This window comes from Amblyomma mixtum, chromosome 1, assembly GCF_055824585.1.
Source record: "Amblyomma mixtum isolate Tamu chromosome 1, ASM5582458v1, whole genome shotgun sequence".
NCBI lineage: Eukaryota > Metazoa > Arthropoda > Arachnida > Ixodida > Ixodidae > Amblyomma > Amblyomma mixtum.
The window spans coordinates 224,258,705-224,281,536 of NC_143012.1; the positions used below are offsets into that span (position 1 = coordinate 224,258,705).

Consider the following 22,832-nt stretch of genomic DNA (forward strand, 5'->3'; position numbering starts at 1 on the left):
GGGGGTTTCCGCATGAGTAGACCTACGTTCGTTGAACAGTACTCGGACGCTTTCTGTTCGCACAAGGCGCAGTTTGTTGATGCGAATAGGGTTTTTTTGTGTGTCATCATCCGGTCCTTAATAAGAACAGTGTAGTTGTTAAAATGAAACCGTGAAGCATAAGCAATCTGCTGGATTTCGCAGCAGTGAAACCAGGCAGGTAAAATGCAGATGTTTGTAGGTTCTTAGCGACAGAAAAGAATCACGCAGATGTCAGAGTAGCAGAGCAGAGCAGAGCAGAGTATCAGGCCAGATGTTCATTTTTCAGGCCAACCTCTCTCAGCAACAGCGCTTGTGTTGTCGATTCTCCCCCTTTTGTCCGTGTTTCGTGCGCTGTTGTGAATAATGAACATGTACCAACTCGCCCAACTTTCTTCACTCATCAACCTGTCTGCCTTCCTGACAATAAACTCTCTCTCTCTCTCATGCAGATGGCTCTTTGTTATTCTGCTTTTTTTTTTATTGCACACTCTCTTACAAGTCACCGCAATTTTTAGCTACGTGCCGGGCATGCTGTGAGAAGTCATGTATCCTTCGTTCTTCCCAGCTTCCATTTCCGACATCTTTTCAATCTAATTTGCAGCGAAGTTTAGCAGCAATAAACTACGGATCATAGCCATGAACCTACGTTGGGCCTTTCTTCAAGTGATCCCACAAATGTCTCAGCGCTTTTCGGAGGTTTTTTTTTTTTTTTTTTTTCGTCCCTACGGTGAGGAATGCTGAGCAAATTTTTTTTACAATTCTTCAATTTGATCTCCATAAGAAATCAAAGAGGATAAATACGCAAAATTCCTAGGGCGTCTAAAACATAAAAACTGGCCGTAGGTAAAAAGCTATCGTGTTGTATGTTTGCACTGCACTTTCCTTTATGAGGAAAACTTCCTTTTATTTATCTTGCAAGTCGTAGGTGTAGCAATCAACAATTAGAAAAACTGATTCCAGACTGAGTAGGGATGGTTGGTATTCCGAATGTGCATCGTCACAGTTGCTCGAGGACATTGGATAACGAGAAACGCTGAGCAATGAACGCAGTCACTGACGAATAATGTGGGTTTTTCTGCATATACGTAGTGAGTGCAGTCGCAGAACAAAGAAAACAGTACGTATTTCTCTAAACATCAATGTAGGCTGTATGTGATTAATTACAGTTCAAGTCTGGTTGCGGCGTTGCAGCTTGGATAGCAAGGTTAGGTACAACTAAGCGACCTGGCGAAGGTACTTATTCATAACTTTTTTGGGCTTCATCTTAATAAAAGACGGTGTAGGACATTGTTCGTCAAATCTGGCGCCCTCATTCTTAACCAGCGCTTTAAATACGCACCTTCCAGTCGGCGGCTGGGATCACAGCTGTGTGGCTTAAATTGCTACAGAATTAAAGTTTATATACTTTTTCTTGCGCGACGAAGACTAGGAGAAGTTCAGTCAGTATATACTGTTGCCTTACTGTCAGCAAGCGTCATGCACGATTGCTACTTGCGTAACAAGCCGTGCTTTTTCACGCCAAAGAAATCTAACAGGTTTCTCTTAACTCCTAATTTTGCGCATGTCTACCATCACAGCTGCAACCCTCGTAAACCGCCGTGTGAGGTTCCTAAGGCCGATATTTTCGCCCTTGGAAAGCCTTCATTCAAGCGAGGGCAGCTCGGAATGAGCGCGAAACGCGTCTTAGATGTACACATCTTTCACCTTCTTAACAGTGGGCTATATACCGCTAGATCTTGCACTCAGGAGCATTTTGGTTTTCCCACCTTGGCGAACGACCAAATTCTAAAAGGCTTCGTCGCCCGTAAGCTACCAATTTCTTCGGGTTTCCGAGAAACGGCTGACCAGTGACGCAAGCGTTGCGCAATAGATCAGTAACACGCCTTTGTCGTGGTGTTAAACCAGCTAGTCTAACGCTGTTCACATACTGCTTCTGTCCTCTATATGCGTCTCGTTTCGGCGTACCCGGTTGCAGGGTGTGTCGGAGAAAGCAACAGAAACCCCTTAATCACCAACGCTTCGAGATATTTTGTTAGTATCGCGCGAGGTCTGTCCGGCAAATTAAAGCCCCTCGCATTCAAAGATGCCCTCCCAACTTGCGGTATATTATTTACTGCCAAACACCGCGTGCCGACATAACCAATGCATTTCGGTCAGCACTGAACCTCGAGCGACGCGCAAGATAGTCTCGCCCCTTGAATTTGCTGCCTGAGATTACTTTTCCCTGTAGCCATCACTTTGCGTCACTAATGCACCCTGGGAGCTTTCACGCAAGAAATTTTTCCTTGAGCCACCGTTTGGAATGCGGACTTTGCAAAGCTTTCGCACAGCGCTGCAATCTATTTTCGACGTGCAAGACGCATTTCACGCTGACCTTTATGCGGCTGTCTGCCTCGAGGGTGGTCTCCATGCTATACTTCTGCTGCCCATGACCATGTCTTGCACAGCCAAGAGGGGAACATTTGTTAGCCAACGAACTGTTTCGTTTTAGTAGCCTTCCGCCTCATCCTATTCGGAACACGCCCAGGGCTCCTGCTATTTCGATGTCATTGCCGCTCTGTAATCACAGTTCTGGGGCAGCAGTTACCGGAACTGATTCTTCTTGTTCGTCCTTATAATAATGCACTGCAGAAAGCGTGATCTGAAAGAAATGCGCCAGAACAGAGATGAAGGCGGGGTGACTGGGCCAGCAAAAGTCGGTGCTGCCATGATGCGCTGGTGAGACCAGCCTCGCTTTTGCTTCGGCTGTTGCTCCGCCTGATCGACTTTCTCGAAACAGGAGGCGTGGCTCGAGTTTCACGGGGTCAGCAACCTAAAGTAGCGGAAGACACAGATGCGAAGCACCGTGCGGTGTAGGTCATTGGGCTGCGGGAAAAATAAAGAGGCAGTCCTAATTTCCCGACGCGCTGTCAGCAACTGTTTTGTCACACAATATAAAAATTCACGAATGAAATACGATCTAGTGCCAGCGAATAAGAGTAAACTTATGATGAAAATAGATTGCGTCCGCCGCAGTTTCCGGGTAATTGGTCTAACTAATTAATATGCACCATGATGAGAGGGTGCAGAAACACTACTATATTTTAGAACAGGGTCGTTTTCTTGGCTTTTAATATTTCTTGTTCCTGATATAGTTTTGTTATAATATTGAGAACTCTTCCTAAAAATCAATCTCAATTGGTAGTTGCTGAAATATCCTTTGATGCTCTTTTATTAGTTGTTGTCTAACTACATCGCTTTGCGATTGGTCGGCACGACCGAAAAGCCAACTCAAGGGTAAATTCCGCTCTGATATGTCATTTTTGCTTTGCTAGAGTCGCACTGCGTTAAAGGCGATCTGTTCAAAACTTTCGAAATCGGCTGGTGCGTGCGCATGCCTTTTGTTTACGTGGCCGCTATTTCAGGTTCCGCTTTTTTTTTTCAAATACATGCCAGTATTCGTTCCACCGTAAATGTTCTAGGCACAAGCACTTTACGAAGTAACTCTTTCAGATCAAGACGAAAATAAACGGAGCAAAACGGAGAATGTACGGAGCATGGCAGTACTGCCATTCTATATTTATTCTCTCTAACCACCCTGTAATGGCCTCAGGCCAACACTATTGTATTATGGCAGCCGCGCTTAGTTTCGGTGGTGGAAGAAGACGACCCAGACATCTGAAGCTCGCTTGCTGACCGAACGTGCCATTACGCCTGAACACATCACCATCATCATCATGACCGAACGTTTGGCCAGGACTGTTGTTGTTCACAACTTTTCTTTCTCCGTATTTTTTGTTTTGTACAAATTCTAGCTCTGCGTCCCAAAATTTTAGATTTAAATATACTCCATTCCCTGTACATGAGTGCGTTTGTATCCGCTATGCACCCTGGCCAATCCCCCGCCGTGGGTATGTGCCATTCAGCCCGAGGACATCATCATCATCATCATGACTGTTGTCGGACGCCGCAAGTGACCAGGATTCAACTTAGTTGCTTCCTGAGCCGGCGGTTTGCGGTCTCGCTTCTGACCCTGTCACTTCTGCCTGTGTCTGGAGACCCTGCGCCATCGTCCCTCGACCCTACACCTCAGCGCGCCACCCAGGAGCAGGTCGCTGATGTTTTGACTTCCAGCCCGTGACTGCTTCACTCTCCTACGCCGCTGTTTCCGTCTCACCACGGCGCCCCGTTACGTATTCCACCCATCCGTCGCGCCGCCGCCACCACCGCCGCACCTCCCGTCGTTACCCGTCGCCTCGCCGCGCCGTCGAAAACCCATGGCGCACCCCGGACAACCGCCCCATCTGCTATGCCTGCGGGTTTCCAGACCATGTTTCCCGACTCTGTCGCCAACACGTGCCGAGTTTCCGAGACGATGCACGCCCGTTATGCTACAACCGCACGCCTCCTTCGCCACCTCTTTCCCCCGGCCCCTCTACGGACTCTTCCCATCTTGAACGTCCAAGATACTGTTCACACCGGTCGCCTTCTCGTTGCCGATATCCATCTCCCAGTCGCCGCCGCTCCCCTTCCCGCCCAGAGGAAAACTAACGGCCGCAGTTCCGGAGGCAAAAGGTGCGCTTCTGTCAAACTGTCTAAGTCCTCCGTCTTCCTCCGCCAACGTTATCGAAGTGTTTGTCGATGGTGTCGCCGTTCTCGCCCGTATAGACACTGTTGTTGCTGTCTCTGTCATTAGCACCGACCTTTGCCGCTGACTACGTAAAGTGACGATGCCTGTATCGAATTTTGTCTCCGCACTGCCAGCTCGCACCGCATCCAACCTCTGGCGGCATGCACAGCTCGCCTCGTTATACGAGACATTTTGTACGTCGGCGAGTTTCTCGTGCTGTCCCGCTGTTCTCATGACAGCATTCTTGGCTGTGGCATACTCAGCCTTCACCATGCGATCATCGATTGTGCCCGTGCCAGCATTGAACTGTATACGCGCTTGCCCCCCCTTTGCGATATTTCTGCCCGTGCGTGTAAAATCGTGGTTGCTGCCGATACTGACATCCCTGCCTTTTCTGCCGCCCTGGTGTCCCTCTCATGTGCTTGCTTGTCTCATTCAACTGTACTCTTCAATTCGACTCGTGCTGCTGCTCGTCGCCACTCCTTCCTCTCGCCGTTCTGACTATCTGCGGTGGCCACAGCGCAATTTACGCCATGAACACTTTTTATTGCCCGTCAACGCTTCTCCGTGGTGAATGTCCGGGACATGTCGAATAACATGATCACGTTGCTACATTCCCCGTCTCTGACGACCTCACCTCTCCTCAGATAGCTGCCCTCGATTCGCCTGCTGCTGCCCCAAGCCAAGACTCCTTTTCTTTTTTTTTCGCGCTCTATTGATGCCAGCCTTTCGCCAGCGCAACATGATCAGCTCGTCGAATTACTTCAGCGTTTCCGTCAGTCCTCCGACTTCCCGCACACATCACTGGGCCACACGTCCGTCGTCATTCATTGCACCGACACCGGCACGCAGGCCCCTTTGCGCCAGCGCCCCTATCGCGTGTCGCCCACTGAACGTGACGTCATTACCAAAGGAGTGGATGACATATGCTCCAGCGCGGCGTCATCCCCTCTTGCTCTCGTGCGGAAGAAGGACGGATCCATCCGCTTCTGTATTGATTACCATCGCCTGAACAAGATTACACACAAGGATGTGTATCCGCTTCCCCGCATTGACTATGCTCTCGACTGCCTGCAAGGCGCGGAATTCTTTTCCTCGCTGGACCTGCGTTCCGGATACTGGAAGGTGTCCATGGCAGCTGCTGAACAGCAGAAAATGGCTTTCGTCACGCCCGACGACCTCTACGAATTTAACGTCATGCTGTTCGCCTTGTGCAATGCGCCGGCCACATTCGAGCGCATGATGGACACAGTTCTCCACGGACTAAAGTGGCACCCGTGTGTGTGTTTCCTTTACGATGTCGTCGTCTTTTCTAAACACTTTTCGTCCCACCTGGTCCGCCTCGAGTGCGTCTTGCAGTGTCTGAGCGACGCCGGCCTGCAACTGAACCTGAAAAAGTGCTGCTTCGCTGCCCGGCGGCTTACCATCTTGGGTCACGTCGTCTACAAAGCAGGCGTTCTTCCCGATCCTGCAAAACTGCATGCAGTCGCCGAGTTCTCACGACCCACTTCCTTTAAAGAGCTGCGTATCTTTATAGGCCTATGCTGTTCCGCCGCTTCGTCCAGAATTTCGCTTCCATCCTGTCCCTTCTTACTGAGCTGCTTGCCCGCGACCCCAGCCTTTCTTCTTGGACACCTGTTTGTGATGCTGCCTTCTCCACGCTTCGACGCCTTCTGCTGTCCCCACCGATCCTTAGCCATTTTGACCCCAGTCAACGCACAGAAAATCACGCTGATATCAGCGGCGTGGGCCTCGGCGCTGTTCTTGCCCAAAGGAAACCTGGCTTCCCTGAACATGTCCCGTATGCCAGCTGCACTTTGACCAAAGCCGAGAAGAATTATTCCGTGACGGAAAAAGCGTGCTTGGCGATCATCTGGGCTATTGGAAAGTTCCGACCTTGCATATACGGTCGCCCATAAATAACAATGTTTTATGACGTCGCGTTGCTCGGGGAACTAAGAACTGCGCCGGTACACACCTACTGAACTACTTCGCCTAGGTTGTTTAGTCTCTTTTTCTATTTTATTACCAAACAGCTGTTGGAAAAGTTTGAAAAGAATGGATAAATTTTGGGTTACAGGTCACTGCTCCTGTCTTGAAGAGCAAACACAGAAGAAGGAGTGCAGGGAGGTTAATCAGGCGCAAGGACTGATTGGCTACCCCACACGTTGAAAGGGGAATAAACAGAGTGAAGAAAGGAAAACTAATGCCGCCGTGAACATTTTGGAATACGGTGCACTTGCCAACATGAAGTTCGCGATACGTGAGAGTGAATTCTAGTAGTAGGAACACCGTAAACGGTTAGAAAACAATGAAACATAAAGGTGACGAGTGGAAGATGGCATATTTATGCATTTTACATGTCACAAGTTATTTTTTTAAATTAAAGAGCGCAAGCATTCTTTTTCTCTTTCAATGATTCCGAGGTAAACATTCCGCTCTCCCTTTCGGGCAAACGACGGCTAAAAGCAGTAGTCACTATCAGTTCTGTTCAGTTTAGGTCACTTTTATTGTATCAAAAGGCCCTAACCCGAATGCGGTGTATGAGGTTGGGTTGAACCATCAAAGAATGCGCAATTTTTATTCTGATGTCTCTTTTGTCCAGGCTTAAATTAATAATCGTTGACAGTTGATGCTTGCTACTTGGTTGGGAAAAAACATTCCAGAAAGGCATTTTTATTGAAGAAAAGAATAACAAACGTGGAAAATATTCGTGTTTCACAATTTAATTATTATCCTTTTTTTTTTCACTTTGCACCGGTGCACTGGACATTAGTTCTCCCCTGATCAAAGTGCTCTGGGCTATAACGCTGCTCAGCGCGAGCATTTTTTTTCCGCTTTTCCGAATATGTAGGTCTAGGTCCGCGCATGCAGAATGCTGAGCAGCAAAAAGGCAAGGGAGAGAGTCTACGGGTGCGTGCGTAAATTACTCTTGGAAAGTTCCCAGCGTGCACGCAGTCGCGAGGGTGGCCGGCTGCTGATCATACTTGGGTTGTTTTATCTTGCTTGGCGGCTGCATGCAAAACAACACTGCCAAGCCGTCGAGATCCCGTTCGTACTCCAAGGTTGTATCTGTGTAAATACCATGTATTCCCAGTAGAACTTGGCGCGAGTGGTTTGATGATAGGCTGTAACGGAGTGCATGGTTTGGCACTTGTAGCTCATCGTATGCTTTTAGTCATGATTCTGAGATTAAAAGAGGTCTATGTATCAGACGAGTAGTTCTTGCTCCGGAACCAAGTTTCAACTGTTCTAACCAACTTTCACTTTCCACTGATGCTCTCCATCAGATCAAGGTTTCTTTTTTTTTTTCGTTGACAGTGGGCGCTGTGCTCTGCGGCGGCACATGCAAGTTCACTTTTCTGAGAAATTAGCGTTTGTTGCATATGCCGTTCAATAAAACAGGGTGCTGGGCTAGTTAGTTATTCATAGTTGGTAGGAAGACAGCGCAAAAAACGACAACCACATATGTCTTGCATATGTTGCATATGTCTTTTCCTTAAAACATTTATTTATTTGCATTTTTCATCATGTAAAGCGATGTGGCCAGATAACCTATGAGAACGAATCTCGCGTATCAATACGCAAGCCGTTTTTTAGCATTAAAGAAAATTCGTTTTCCTCTAACGCTATTATATTTTAATTCCACACAAAAAAAAACTTTACCGTTCATTGCACTATGGAAATTGGTCCAGCGCAGCGAATCGCCTATAGATCCTTGACGTCCTTGTACGGCCCTGAGGTCTGCCGCGAAAAGAAAACATCAAAATACGTGAAGTGATTTAATGGGAACGCAAGCATTCATGGCAGGCAGATGGCTGCTTTATTTTGGCATAGCTTACATTTTTTTTTTGCTCGTTGCTGGCACACGAAGACATATTTTGCAGCGTTAGAATGATTTTTGTGTTTTTCTATCCCCAAACAGCAGCACCGCTTTGCACATGTTGCGCTTTTCTTGCACTTGAACTGCTTTCCATTACGTACAGATTTAAGTAACTGGTACAAATCTGAACGCTTCGTTAAGAGTTGCGCGACATTAATTAAACGCACATGTTCCTCCGCTCATCAACTTATACTGATGCTTCTCGCTTTATTTCGTCATGTAGACGTATAAAGTTCTCAAAACCTTTTTTTCAGTCGGCCCGGAGTAAGCTGGATAAGCTGGCAGGTGAGGAGGTTGAGAGCTATACGTTAAGCCGCCACCAAACGAGGGAGGGGAGGAGGGTAGTGACAATGACGTGTTGCACACTCGCGACGAGCCGTGAATACCTATATAGGAATCCTTAGCAACCGCGCTGCCACACGCCACAAGCCCCTCGGCGCCGTCTCACTTCCTCGTAGAGTGCGCCCGGCTATTTTCTTCAATGCTGGACGAGCAGGTAAGCGGCTGCTTCGGTTCGCCCGAGGCAGCGCTTGGACTTGGCGTTAGTCCCGTTCGGGGTTGGGCGCGAGTGATACGGCGAAAACAAGAACATAGGCGCCTATGCCGTTTCTCACTAAAACCTTGCTAAGTTAGAGCTGTCTTACACTGCATAACTGTGCTAGGTAGAGCTGCAGACGCATAGTTTAAAGCTGGACTTCAGTGGAGAACTGTGTATTAGATAAGGGAGCCATGTAAACAAGGGCCTGAAGTCATAAAGCTGCGTTTCAGTAGCCAGGGCTTGTTATGGTCGGTGCCTGCACACTGGTTAAGATGTGTGATATATACCGGGTGTCCCAGCTAAATGTAACCAAACTTTTAAAGAAGGCGAATTGTCCTAGTCCAGAGACACCAGCTGAGGGTTGTTCATAGTCGCGTGACCTAGCCTTGAGTATTTTTTCGCTCTTCAAAGTTAATTAATTAGTTAAGTATAATTAGCTAACTTTTTAATTATTAACTTCAGGAAGGAAGTGTCAATGCAAAAGTTTTAGATCGCCTCGAGAAACCGCTACTAGTGCTATTTCCGTCAAGTTACGATTTACGTAGCTTCATTTATTGGCCTTGAAAGAAAGTTATCACGTGACCAGCTGCTCACTCACTACTCTGCCCCAATGTGCACCCAAAGTCTCATCGAGGAGAGGACTACAGAAAGAATGGATTTTATTCTTTAAGGCTCGTCTCGGGACGTCGAAGTGGCACACTTGTCATGTGGAAGCTTTTTCTTATTGTGCTGGTTATGGTTAAAGGCTGGTAAAAAACCTACTTTACGTAAATATTACTTTGCTGCAAATGTCTCCGTAAGCTGTTTCTCAAAGCGATCTACAACTTTTCCATTGACACTTTGTTCCTCAAGTCAATAATTAAAATGTTAGTTGACCAATTAAGCTTGACTAATTAGTCAACCTCGAGGAACGAAAAAAATACTGCAGACTAGGTCACGCGACTCTGAACAACCCTCATTTGGTTTCAGACGGCTAGGACACCCCGTGTTGTTTAAAAGCTTGGTTACATCTAGCTGGGACACCTGGTATATATAACGTTAAGACAGCGTACGATGCTACTGCCAAGGCACAGGCCGCCAGACTATCCTTGTGGGTGCGGACACGTTATTGAGTTCAGCCTTTGGTTAAGCTGGACCCAAATTTAAATTCCGTGTTCATGACGCGGCTTTAGTGAGGCAGCGCTGTTGCATGAAGGATATTTTCTTCAGTGCGTATTTTGAAGCCACACTCGCGCATATTATTATGTGATACAGTGACGTGTTTACCGCGTCGTTTCTCTCGTGGTTAGCTACGGGATGTAGAAGGTGTGTTTGGGAATCTGAGCTGAAGCAGTAGTTCGGAGTATGTTTTCGACCTAAAACTGACAGCTATACGAAGTAAACTGGTGTTTTTATTTTCAGCATCGCATATTAATTGCTTCCAAGAAGGCGATACAGCATCTTGGGCAGAGTAGGTGCGCGCCCGGTTGACAAAATAGATCGGTATGAACATTTCTAGGTGTCAGGTATTTTGGGGCTGCGCAAGCCTAAGGTAAAGTAAGAAATGAATTGTTTAGGAAAATGAACTTGTTCCAGCGTGAATAACTTGGCATGCAGAACTTTTTCCGGATGTATTTCGGCATCAGCAGCAACAGTTTGTGTAGCATCTCTACTTAGCAACAAATTGATATGGACAATTTTAGGTCGACTACATTCGAGGCTATATAGGTGTATCAGTTAGTCCGTATGTGCACCATAATTTTGCGAGAAAAGTCATTAGTTTCAAGGGTATCAAGTGCCACTGTACTCTCCCCGCACATGTATAATGAAAGGGAACGAGTTCTTCAAAAAATTATGAATTTTGTGGTTATTAATCCACTAAATTTTAAAATGCCTTTTGGATTTTGTACACCAACGAGAAAAAAATTAGAACACAGAAGAAAACTTCGCTTGTCACACATAATTATGCGCTAACCACTAAATGAATGCTCAGCTTCTGTTCCATTTCATATCACCCACGACTGTACGAAGAATATAGACCTTACTGAATTAAGCGCACTTTTTCAGCGGTTAACTATGTACTTTACATGACTACTTCCCTTCACTTGTGAGTCTGCGTGATAGTCTCACAGACAGCATTGGGCGGTTCAAGTTCGTTCTCAATCCTGTCACAGTTTCAGGCAGTAAATGCTCTCATGAAGCTGCTAAAACTAAAGAAAAGAATTGTTTACATCGCCCGCCTCGCAGACAAAACTTGCATCATGACTGCAGCGACACGCAGCGACACGCATCACAGACATCTATCCTTGACTGCACGGAACCAGGGGAGAAGTAAGCAGACCTAGTGGAATAAGCATTAAATAAAAACGGGATCCAAGGCAAGCTATACCGCACAGCGCAGGAATATCATCCGTCTGGAAAGGCGAAGAGCCGACACGGCTGAAGAGCACGCCGTACGTGAAGGACAAGTGTGAGGGCTTACCCACTATTCCTGGACGTCCACCCTCTGGTGGATACTAGTGTTTTCACTCGAGTAACTCCACGAGAGCCCGTCTGTTCACAGATAGAGAAAATCTAGAATTTTTGCTTTAAAAAATTTCTTGTGCTGTTCGGTGCGCTTCACTCTTTGCTGTGTGTGGCATACGTGCTACCTTATTTACGTATAAGCAGTTTTAAGCAGTTCGGCTGCAGTGAACCCCGTGGAATTTTTCCTTTCGCCTTATTGCTCAGTCATGCTGTCAGTGTCGTGCAAGGCAAGCAGTCTCTTCATGCCGTAATTCAGTCGAGAGGTTTGGATGAATTCGCTTGCGACACATTTTGGTAGGACCTTTACCAAGAGTTGTTGTTCTTGAACGAAAAATGCATCACCTGACTCTGTGTGACAACGAAAACAACGACAGGGCGCTTCGCAATTGAGTTAATGATGCAATCAACTTAATGTCTACAACGTCACAGAGGTGGCACGTAAACGTCGGAAGGCAGTGCAAGGTCCTCCACGCCGAGAAGTCCTTTGACAGAGTAAAACAGTGCCCCGCAGTGATGTCCGCCTTGATCGCGTGTCGCTGCCGTATGACCGGAATCGCTATCGGTCGCACAGGTTGTGCACGGCGCCAAACCGGTCTTCTGCTATTTGCCTCGCTTTTTGCATTGAGCAATCGCAAGCAGCCTCCTACTGGACAGCGGCAACATGACTGGGGTTTTAGCTAGTCTGATAGGTCCGTCACCTTGATGCAAGAAAAGGTAAAGCCAGTGGTCAACCGTACACAGCCACTCAGATCTAGTGGCAGATCCTGTCGCGCACTGTGTGACGCTCACGGATGACTTTTTATGAGAACTGTAGACCCGCTGGGCACTGTGCAGCGGTGGGATTCACACCACGATCGGAAACACTCGATGACCTTGGTGTCCTGGGCTACCTCTCGTGTTGAGAACAAAAGAAACTTGCGGGTAATAAACTTAGATACATGAATTCAGCTGTAACACGGAGCGGTTCAACAATAAAAGCGATGACTTTCGCTATATACCTGTTAAAGTAGTCATCATTTTCTTCCTGACAGTTGTAAATAGTATGACTCAGCTCTAATCGTGTCTCTGAGCTTATTACATATTGACGTTTTATCTGTGATACATTTCAAATGTAGTGTAGCTGTTTTGATTCCTTCAGAGTTTTCAGTTTCTCATGCTTACCCACACCTCTTGAATTCTGCCTGATATGTGTGAAATGTCTTGGGACTGATAGCGAGAAGTTATTTTGGTTGCTAGGAAGAACACCTAAATTTAAAGAAACTCTAATCAGCCTTCGCGGGTTATTATGACAAGTACTCCATAAAGAGTGTTCAGTGTAGGATTGCCGTGCTCGATTAAATGATGAGAAACGGCCCGCTTCCTGGATTTATGAGGCTCAGACGAACGCCATGCATTACCTAAGCTTGCTGAGAGCCGACGAAGCTGTCTGGGAAAGATGACGACGCGTTTTCTTTGTTATAGGCTGGCGAGGAACGGAGGCTAGGACTGTTATCGATGGTGCATTTGGACGTAACACGAAAGCAAAGGGCCTGAATAAAAGAACGCGATGTATTGTTGATTGTGGTTTCAGAAATTTTCAAATATCACAACTTTTTCTCCATGTTTCGCTTTAGTTCTTTGAAGTTGTTTACTTCATTCCTTCCACTCAACACCGGCCAAAACAGTCTAGAATAACTGTCTAGTTCTCAGAGAACAAATGGCGTCCTATACTTCTGGTAAATGCAGCCATCGCGTAAGTGCAATGACGGGATCACGCAGGAAGCCTCTGAACAAATGCTCATTAGAGCTCTGGTTCGTACATTACCGTTAAGAGCAGCCCATGCTCTTTATACGACTTCTTGATTTGCCTTCCTTTTCTTGTTGTTACGTCAGGAGCGACGGTAAGAACACTACACGACCTCTGAAGCGCTTTACGTTCCTGTTCTTCTACGCTCATATCCGTTGTTCTACCATCTCTCCCTGTCTCATCAGGGATATGCGACATGGACCGATCAAGCTCGTGCACCCGCAGTCATTTGGCACGCAACAGTAGCAGCACCGGGAAGTGCAGGCGAACGCGGCCCATCGAAGGTCGCCCCCAACAAAGGTGCCGTTCGCGCATCGCTACTCGCGCCACCAGAGGCCGTCCCTCGAAGCTCGATCCAAACGCCCTCGACTGGCTTCCGATTTTTTCCTCGTGCGCGATGAAATACGCCGAAAACAAAAGAGCCGAGAGCGGCCCTGGACAAGAAAGGTGTCCTTATTTTCCTCGACGCCCGGCAAGGAGGCGTCGCCGTAGCACGGCACCTTTCTCGTCGCACCAAGTAGCCGCTCGAGTTTCCGTGTCGCGGAGAAGAAAAAAATGAAGGAGACGCGAGAATCAATCGGCGACGTCCGGTCGTCGGTCAGCGATGGTGCTTCTGAGTGTTTTCGTCCTTTTTCCTTCAAAACAGTTCTGTGTGTACCCAGTGAATCGCGGAAAGATTGGTCGCCTCGAGCTTAAACACTCCAGCGACGTGCTGTAATAGATTACGTCTACCTGCTGCGCTTGGTTGCTTGGCTGATGCAAATGCAGCCGCGGCGGAGAATGCGTGTTGTGCTCTTGCCAGGTAATGTAAACGGACGCAGAAAGAGTGCATTTTGACACGGCCTGTACGCATTGACTTGCCTTCATTTTTTTTCTTGCTTTCACTGTATGCCTCTGCTGACTGCCATGTTTGCCCGCGGATAACGTGCACGTAGACTAGCTGGGCTGTCACAAAGCAGTGCCGTCACGGAACTGCTCGCAAAGGTTATCACTGAGTAAACGATCCTTCTCACACTGATATTTCTCCGAGGACTTGAAATTGTCGACGTCTCTCCCGCCGCGGAAAAGGTCAAGGCTTCTGGTTATGCTAGCCCATAGGTACACGCATCTTTCTCAGTACAGTATCATTACTTTCCATATCTTCTTTATTGTTGGAGCCAACAACGGATGACATTCGTAGAAAACATGCCGGCGGTGCTTATCAGTGCCAGTGGCCACAATCTAAAACCTCATAGGGAAAAAAAGCGGGGAAGAGGGGGACACGAGAGAGGACAATACTTTTGGGGGTGGGACCCCGTTTTTTTTTTGTCTCTCTTTATGCTCGCTCTACATGACGCCACCAACGATAATTGCGCCAGGCGTTTATCAGGTTTCATCCATTCAAGTTATCCGTTTTTGGCAGCGGTGCCGTCCGATACTGGGTTACTCCAGTGGATTGCAGCTTTCACAGGTGATTGAATTGACTGTGCTTTCAATTAAGTGGTCCTGAGAACATTTATCAGGAAGATAGCACAAACATATTATTTACGCATTGCTCAGAGGAAGCCTGAATAATTACGATCAAGCGCAACGGCAACTTGTACGCGCTCGGCGAGCCTTTCAATAGCGCATTATCTCTTCATCATCATCATTAGCCTGACCACGCCCACTGCAGTGCAAAGGCCTCTCCCATGTCTCTCGAATTAACCCTGTCCTTTGCGAGTTGTGGCCCCCGTATCCCCGCAAACTTCTTAATCTCATCCACCCACCTAACTTTCTGCCGCCCCCTGCTACGCTTGCCTTCTCTTGGAACCCACTCCGTTACCCTTAGGACCAGCGGTTATCTTGCCTTCGCATTACATGCCCTGCCCAAGCCCATTTCTTCCTCTTGATTTCGACTAGAGTATCATTAACCCGCGTTTGTTCCCTCACCCGCTCCGCCCGCTTCGGATCCCTTAACGTTACACCTGTCATTTTTCTTTCCATACCTCGCTGCTTGTCCTTAACTTAAGCTGAGCCGTCTTTGTTAGCCTCCACGTTTCTGCCCCATAGGCGAGTACCGGTAAGATACAGGTGTTGTGTACTTTTCTCTTGAGGGATATTGGTAAGCTGCCATTCATGATCTGAGAGGGCCTGTCATATGCGCTCCACCCCATTCTTATTCTTCTAGTTATTTCCATCTCATGATTCGGATCAGCGGGCCCTACCCAAGCAGACATATTATCTTAATTCCAGCGCCACGCTACCAATTGCGAACCGCTGTTCCCTTGATATGCTATTCAACATTACTTTGGTTTTCTGCACGTCAATTGTTAGCCCCACCGTTCTGGTCTGCCTGTCTAACTCATTAATCATGATTTGCAGTTCATGTCCTCAGTGGCTTAGCAAGGCAATGTCATCAGCGAATCGCAAATTACTTAGGCATTCTCTATTAACTCGTATCTACACTGTTCCCGTTTCAGGCCCCGGAATACTTCCTGTAAAAAGGCGGTGAATAAGATTGGCGAGATTGTGTCTCCCTGCCTGACACTTTCCTTATTGGAATCTTATTGCTGACTTTATGGAGGACTATGATAGCTGTGCATTCGTTATAAATATCTTCCAATATTTTCACATAACACTCGTCTACACCCTGATTCCGCAATGCCTGCATGACAGCTGAGGTTTGCATTGAGTCAAATGGTCGGTTGGTTGGTTGGTTTTTGAGGAAAGGAATGGCGCAGTATCTGTCTCACATATCTGGGCGGACACCTGAAGCGCGCAGTAAGGGAAGGGAGGAAGGTGGGAGTGAAAGAATAAAGAGAGGAAGAGGTGCCGTAGTCGAGGTCTCCGGAATAATTTCGACCACCTAGGGATCTTTACCGTGCACTGACATCGCACAGCACACGGGCGCCTCTTGCGTTTTCGCCTCCATCGAAACGCGGCCGCCGCGGTCGGGCTCGAACCCGGGTAGTCCGGCTCGGTAGACGAGCGCCTTGCCACTGAGCCACCGCGGTGGGTAAAATGCTTTCTCGTAATCAATGAAGGCTATATACAGGGGTTGGTTTCATTCTACGCATTTTTCTATCACCTGACTGATAGCGTGAATATGGTGTACTGTCGAGCATCCTTTACGAAAGCCTGCCTGATCATTTGGTTGATTCAAGTCTAAGGTTGTCCTGACTCTGTTAGCGATTGCCTTAGTAAATACCTTGTAGGCAACGTACGGTGAGCTGATCGTTCTTGAATTCTTCAAGTCCTTGACGTCTCCTTTCTTATGAATTAAGACAACGTTAGCGTTCTTCCGAGCTCGTGGTACGCTCGAGGTCACATGGCATATCGTACACAGGGTGGCTAGTTTTTCTAGCCACCCTGGTTGCTTTCTTTCGCAGTCCGTATTTAGCGACTATTTGAGGTTTCTTGCTGCTTGCTTTTGCATTTATGAATTGAATATGAATAAGGCATGGATTGTTCAGGAAAGATTGCTTATGTCGGCGTCCGCGCCTGCATTTCGTATACGTGTCGTCAAAGCAAAAGTACTCCTTTGACTTCTCCCCTGCAGGCTATGAAGCTATCATTTCAGTCTAACTTGTGTCGCGCTGCTCCCCCTTAATGCCACATGCGCCAGAGGCCATGGTTCGAGGCCCAACTTCGTGCATTCTAGCTGATGCATGTTGATTCCATGCCTAATATTTTTTAGTTGCTGCTCCCACTTTAATAGCAGTTACTTGGCATAATTTACGTTAAGAATCTGTTCTTGAAAACGGGATTTAGAGGGAGCCCGCTTTTGTGAAACGCAGAAGGAAGTGTGCCCTGCATACTGCTTTTTGGCGCTGTTCAGTGCCACGCGGAGCAAAGCTGAGAGCTCATGGACATAATGGCGGTGTTGCATTAGTCTTTATTTGCTGCACTTTGATGATAGGAATCTTTCGGACCCGGAGTCGTCAGATGTACGCTTAATGACGAGCATCTCACACTTACAAGAACGCTCACTTCTGCCTAAATACTTTCTGCGCGTGGAGCAATGCGAAGTTCAGTATAGCTTGTCTCCGTCAGTAACGCATCGGAAGAATTCAAAACGCAAACATGGATTATTCTTCTTCAGCGAAACCCGCATTTAAAAAAGTACAACCTGCTTAACCTTCACCACTCATTCTCAAATACTATGCTGCTTTTATTTCTGCTCTGGGGGCTTTAGAACGTTCTTGAAAGATATCTCATGTTTAATGCCGGACCAACACACCTCAAAACAGTCGCGGTGCCAAAGCATCGTCAATTCGAAGCTTTCGCAGTAATTACCAACTTGCACATTCCATTATAATTGACATAATCTATCTCAGAGCTTAATAAATACAAAATGGCACAAAAAGTGACACTGAAAGATGCTGGTTGTCAGTTTGTAAATATCGAGAGAGATGAGAAGAATGTTTAAAGTTTCAGCCAGATTACAAGAAAAAGTCTACTTTTATCTGACAACTAAACTATACCCGTTTCATTTTTTTTTAATTCAGATACAGTGTTATATTATCCTCTGCTAATAAGGGAGTAATTACTCATTGGCATCCACCCAAGTAGAAGTGTTTGTATTGAGCGAACTGAAAAATTGCAGGCGATGTCACGCAGTTGTTTTCTTTGCTGTGCATCTGGTTGAGTTGCCTGCCTAGTGATCGGGTTGCTCGGCCATGTCAAGCTCTTCCAAAAGTGTTTAACAGAGGGCCCTTAAGTTTCTCAATAGAAAAATAAAATAAATTAAAAATGAATTTTTCGAAATAATTAAGTGGGTAGCTTCAAGTGTGATATTAGCGGAAAATTTCTTGCAGTCCGTGTCGAATTAGCATGATTTGCTTTGCCGGAGAGGCCCGTAACTTATTTTGTTTTTGTAGTTTAATTTTCAGCTTAGCCCTTCATGACAAAATTATTAAAGGTCTGTCTTGCGCAAGGAACGCGGATAACTGGAAAAACCAACTCGGAAGGCTGCATTTTTCCGAGAATCTTGGAAACAGTTGTTCTTAAAACACAGTTGCCGCTTGCATCTGGATAACGAGAATGTATTTGACAGTATTAATGTGAATGCTTTCCTGTGGTCATAATCGAGATTGTCACTTTCCCAGAAGAGTTTGTTCAGCTCCGTTTCGCGCTCTCTTTTCTAGTGTTACAATAAACGAACTCCGATTGTCGTTAGATGTTGGCAATGTCTTCTCCGTGCTATCTGCATCTTTAGCTGCCCGTATGGATAGTCCTTTTTTAGCAAGCAGATGCAGCATGGGTCTTCATTGTTGCTGTCACAACACAGCTCCTCAGAAGACTGCCCCCCCCCCCCCTTCCCTCCTCCAATTCATGGAGCATATTATATCTGTATCTTAGCGAAAATGAATTCTCAATCAGCGCTTAAGTACCGAATGTGTCAAATGTCGTCATTTCGCGAGGAACGTCATTTCGCGCGATACTCACAAACAACAACCAGTTTGATTGCCTGGTAACGAAACAGGCAGTATTAAAGATTTATGAAAGAGGAACGCGAATTTTATGAAGCAGTTTAGGTCACAATTTTCGCACGGTAAGAGCCACTGAGTCGTCCAACGCTGGCTTCCTCGAAGTGGTGACTCACACTCAAGCTCGAACGTTCTGCTTTCGAAAAACATTGACATCAAAATTTGCGCCCCGCCTCCGTGTCTTGAGACCTACACCGCAGACATTGAAATGCGTGCTGTGTTTAGCACCCTATTGCGCATCTAAGGGATTAAAAGAAAAGTTACGTAGCCTCGTAGGAGGTCTCTCATCATCGCTTCATGACAGGTATAGCCGCTTCATGAGTTTGTCCATCGTTCTTCCCTTGCTTCGCTTCCTCTTGTTTCTCCAGGTTTCATTATCTTATCTCGCATTAAATCTGGCCCCTTCACGTCATCTGTGCGTCACTGGTCAACACATGCACGCAGATACCCGCAATCGCTTTGTCACCAGGACCGATAAGCAAAGCTCTTCTTGTACCATTGTCTTACTTATCTGGTTTGCAATACACTCTCCAGCACTGCGAAATAAAACACACACATGAAAATATGTTCTCGAAAGCAAGAGCACGCACAGACCTGCATAAATTCCAGAGTACTGACAATGTGTTGCCCTAAATATCGTGAGCTTTCGCTCGAGCTCAATGGCGTAAGCTTGGCATTGTTGCTAACGTCCATGGAGTCGCAGATAGTGTACGATCACGCGGTCGTATTGTTCAAGCTTGTCGTCGCTGTTTGCTTCAGTTATCCTCAAATTGAAAAAGCGTCAGAATCATATCTTCGCACTTATTGCAGCATGAGCGCCTTATGCTTACATTCCATGCCTTCGCTTGTCTCGTATTCAAACTGGGCGAAATTTTCCTCAAGCTGCATAGCCTTCATGTAAATAATTTTTCCCCTCTACGCACTGCAGGCTGCTATGTAGTTTTCAGCTTTCGATACATTTCGTTTAAACTCTTAAATTCCCTTGTAATGAAAATGGTTTCCTACTTTCTTAGGTGATTTAAGTTTAGCGACGCACCCCAGCGCTATCCAAAGCGGCAGCATCAAGATCTATTCTGTGCTTCGGCTTAGCATAGTGTCTTTATCTATCGAAAAATGCTCTCCGTCTCTAATATATTACAATGTGTTAAACGTACGAGAGCTTTCAGGTGCGATGACGTAGTTACACACCTTCTTTTTCATTCCATTGCGCGGTCGCCTAATTCTTGTAGCTTCAGTTTGGTTAAGTTTGGTTTATGGGGTTTAACGACCCAAAGCGACTCAGGCTATGAAGGACGCCGCAGTGAAGGGCCCCGGAAGTTTCGGCCACCTGGGGTTCTTTAACGAGCACTGATATCGCATAGCACACGGGCCTCTATAATTTCGCCTCCATAGAAATTCGACCACCGCGGCCGGGATCGAAGCCGCGTCTTTCGAGTCAGAAGCCGAGCGCCACAACCACTGAGCCACCGCTGCGGCCTCTTGTAGCGTCGATTGGTAACGCTATTCAGAAATCTATTTCCAGCTTTCATCAACTCAGTGCTTATTAGTACGGTGGGTATTCTTAGATACTTAAAGAAAAATTGCTGCTAATCAATCAAATTTTTATTCTGGACTGCATTGTTAACTACAATGAATGTCATATCAAGAGAAGGCTACGTTTGCAAGCGTTGCATTGAAAGATAATAAGTGCTTTGCATATTTCCGGATAAAACAATGCTACGGGGAGGTAGTGAGCTTTTTGGTTGACAAGCTGTGCCTTGCCGTGGCAGTCGATCCCTGTCCCGTCACAAGATATGAAAGGCTTGCACAGTAATTTAGCGCGATCCGTTTGAAACTTTTTGTTGTTACGTATCATAAAGGATGCAAGGAGATTTTACGTGGTTATTATTGCCCTGTCACAAGAACTAGCTGCTAGTTTCATAGATTCCTCAGCAGAACATCGCGAGACAAACCGTTCCAACTGGCCACCTTTAGGCGCATGCATTCAGTAGCGAGTAATCGGACATGATTTATGCGTGAGCTGTGTACCAGCTGCACGTTGATCACTTTTTACGACTGGTGTCAGCGCTAATTAAAAGGATTTGTTGTTGAGCAGGTTGGCTCATCTTCGCTTCAAAGGTGTGCTGCAAAAAAGGACGCACACAACGAGAAGCCTAGTGCTTCCGGTTTCGGTTGTTTCTATCGGCGTATGTCCTGCTCGCACCCCCCCCCCCCCCCCCCCCTCCCTCTCTGGACATCCACAGCAATACTTCCATTGCAAATGATAAGCGCTTATGTCAGTGTTTCAGATTTCGCCCCGACGCCGGGGGCAAAGCAAGATCTCCTTATCTGCCACTATTAACCGTGCGTGCTCGCGATTATCCTTGACCCAAGATATCAGCTTGCAGTATGAAATGCGGCCGCCTTCACACTATCGACGTATGCAGAACGCAGCCGGCTGCGTAGTTAGCCTTGCTTATGGTACGTACGTGTTTCTTTTTTTTTTTTTTTGGCGAGCAGTGCGCGCGAATTCAGTAACGAACCGTACTTCTAGGCCTCGTACTGCGGGTGCCTAGCCGCACGAAACTTGATCGCGGCGCCAAGGAACCCGTTTATCACAGCGCACTCATAGCGGGTGCACGCTTGAGGGAAAGACTTCCAAGGAGCAGCAGCGATGTCTGCCGCCGCCGCTGCCGCTTTTGCCCCTAAATGTGCGTGTGCCCCGAGGCAAGCCTAGCCTGTCTAGCGTGCGCGAGATACACATCGGATTTTCAAATCGGCCTGAGCCGCGCCATGCCGCCCCATGAGCAGCTGGCTCGCAAGGACGTCGCGTTCTTTGTTAAACTCGCATTTTTGTGCCCGCCGCACGTGTAATTGCACCACGCTCGCAGTGTATGCATACTGTGACGACGATGCTTGCGTCACGCTCACGCAAGCGCAACGTGCGCCTCTTGGCCCTGTCCAGCCAGCGCGCCATAATCGAAGGTCTGCGCCTCCCGGTTTGCTAAAAGTGTGCAGCGCTGTGGAAGTGGCGGTCAGCGTCTCCTCATTGTAGAGCGAATGCAGGAAGCTGTTCGCGCCTATAGGAATCCGTCTTGATTATCAGGCACCTCGATTATCGCATCTTTTTTTGGTTTTAGGGTGGCTGAAGCTCATTTTATTTCTGCAAATCTTCATGATGCCGACCCTTCGTAAGCTTACGTGGGCTCTTATACTACGCTGCGTAATTCTACTCCGGCAAATTAACTGTAGCATAGCTACTTTTCGGTTCTCCAGCGATGACGTCATCATTTGGGGGGGGGGGGGGGGGGGGGGCTAATCTCTGTTGTGAAAAGCGAGCCCCGAGGGATTAACTCGCGTGCTTACTTCCGCGAGTAGTGGCGGAAATCAAGAATGGCGTAGGCCCGCAGTGCGCTACTGGAATGAAAGAACGCGCCCGAAATTGGAGGTCATGAAATCAAATAATGATGCAGGGAAGGCGACCGCATAAAGGGAGGAGATTGTAGGTTGCCGCGCCATTCAGTTGGTGAGTTCGGTCTGAGTTGGTTGAGCGTCTGCAAGAATGTGACCGCGCTTGCGCGGATGTGCTACTTCTACATTGGATACTGCTCTCGCCGGTTCTCGGGGTGCTAGAAACGGTAAAAACCGCCTGGTTGCTTTACTAACCTCAGTTTAACTGCGTTTAACAGTGTACTCTAGCTATGGGCTATTAAAAATATATAAGTCGTTAGACAAAGACAATCCCCCGGCAAGTTTAGTTCGAGACGCCGTTTACATTTGTGACATATTTGGTCCAGCTGCAAACCAACTACAAAGTTGAAATGTTTGTTTTCGTTTATGGGGATTTAAAGTCCTAAAGCGACTCAGGCTATGAGAGACGCCGTAGTGAAGGGCTCCGCACGTCGCACACTACATGAGCCTCTGGAATTTTCCTCCATCGAAATTCGACCGCCGCGGCCGGGATCGAACCCGCGTCTTTCGGGTCAGCAGCCGAGCGCCATAACCACTGAGCCACAGCGCCGGCTCATATTTGGAATCGTCAAGGCGATAGGAGTTTTTCT

General features: G+C 47.1%; 1 protein-coding gene across 7 annotated transcripts in view; it reads left to right on the plus strand.

The window, feature by feature from the left end:
* Positions 1–22,832, plus strand: part of LOC149371046 (DNA damage-regulated autophagy modulator protein 1-like) — a 98,761-nt gene that overhangs the window by 53,336 nt on the left and 22,593 nt on the right. Inside the window, exon 1 of one of the 7 annotated variants that reach the window (XM_089564440.1) lies at positions 8,912–9,009. The exons of the other annotated variants lie outside the window; for them this stretch is intronic. Coding sequence (XP_089420566.1) covers positions 8,995–9,009 — 15 coding nt within the window. The 5' untranslated portion in view covers positions 8,912–8,994. Of the gene's footprint in view, positions 1–8,911; positions 9,010–22,832 lie in introns of those variants that run through there. 7 annotated transcript variants of the gene reach the window in all.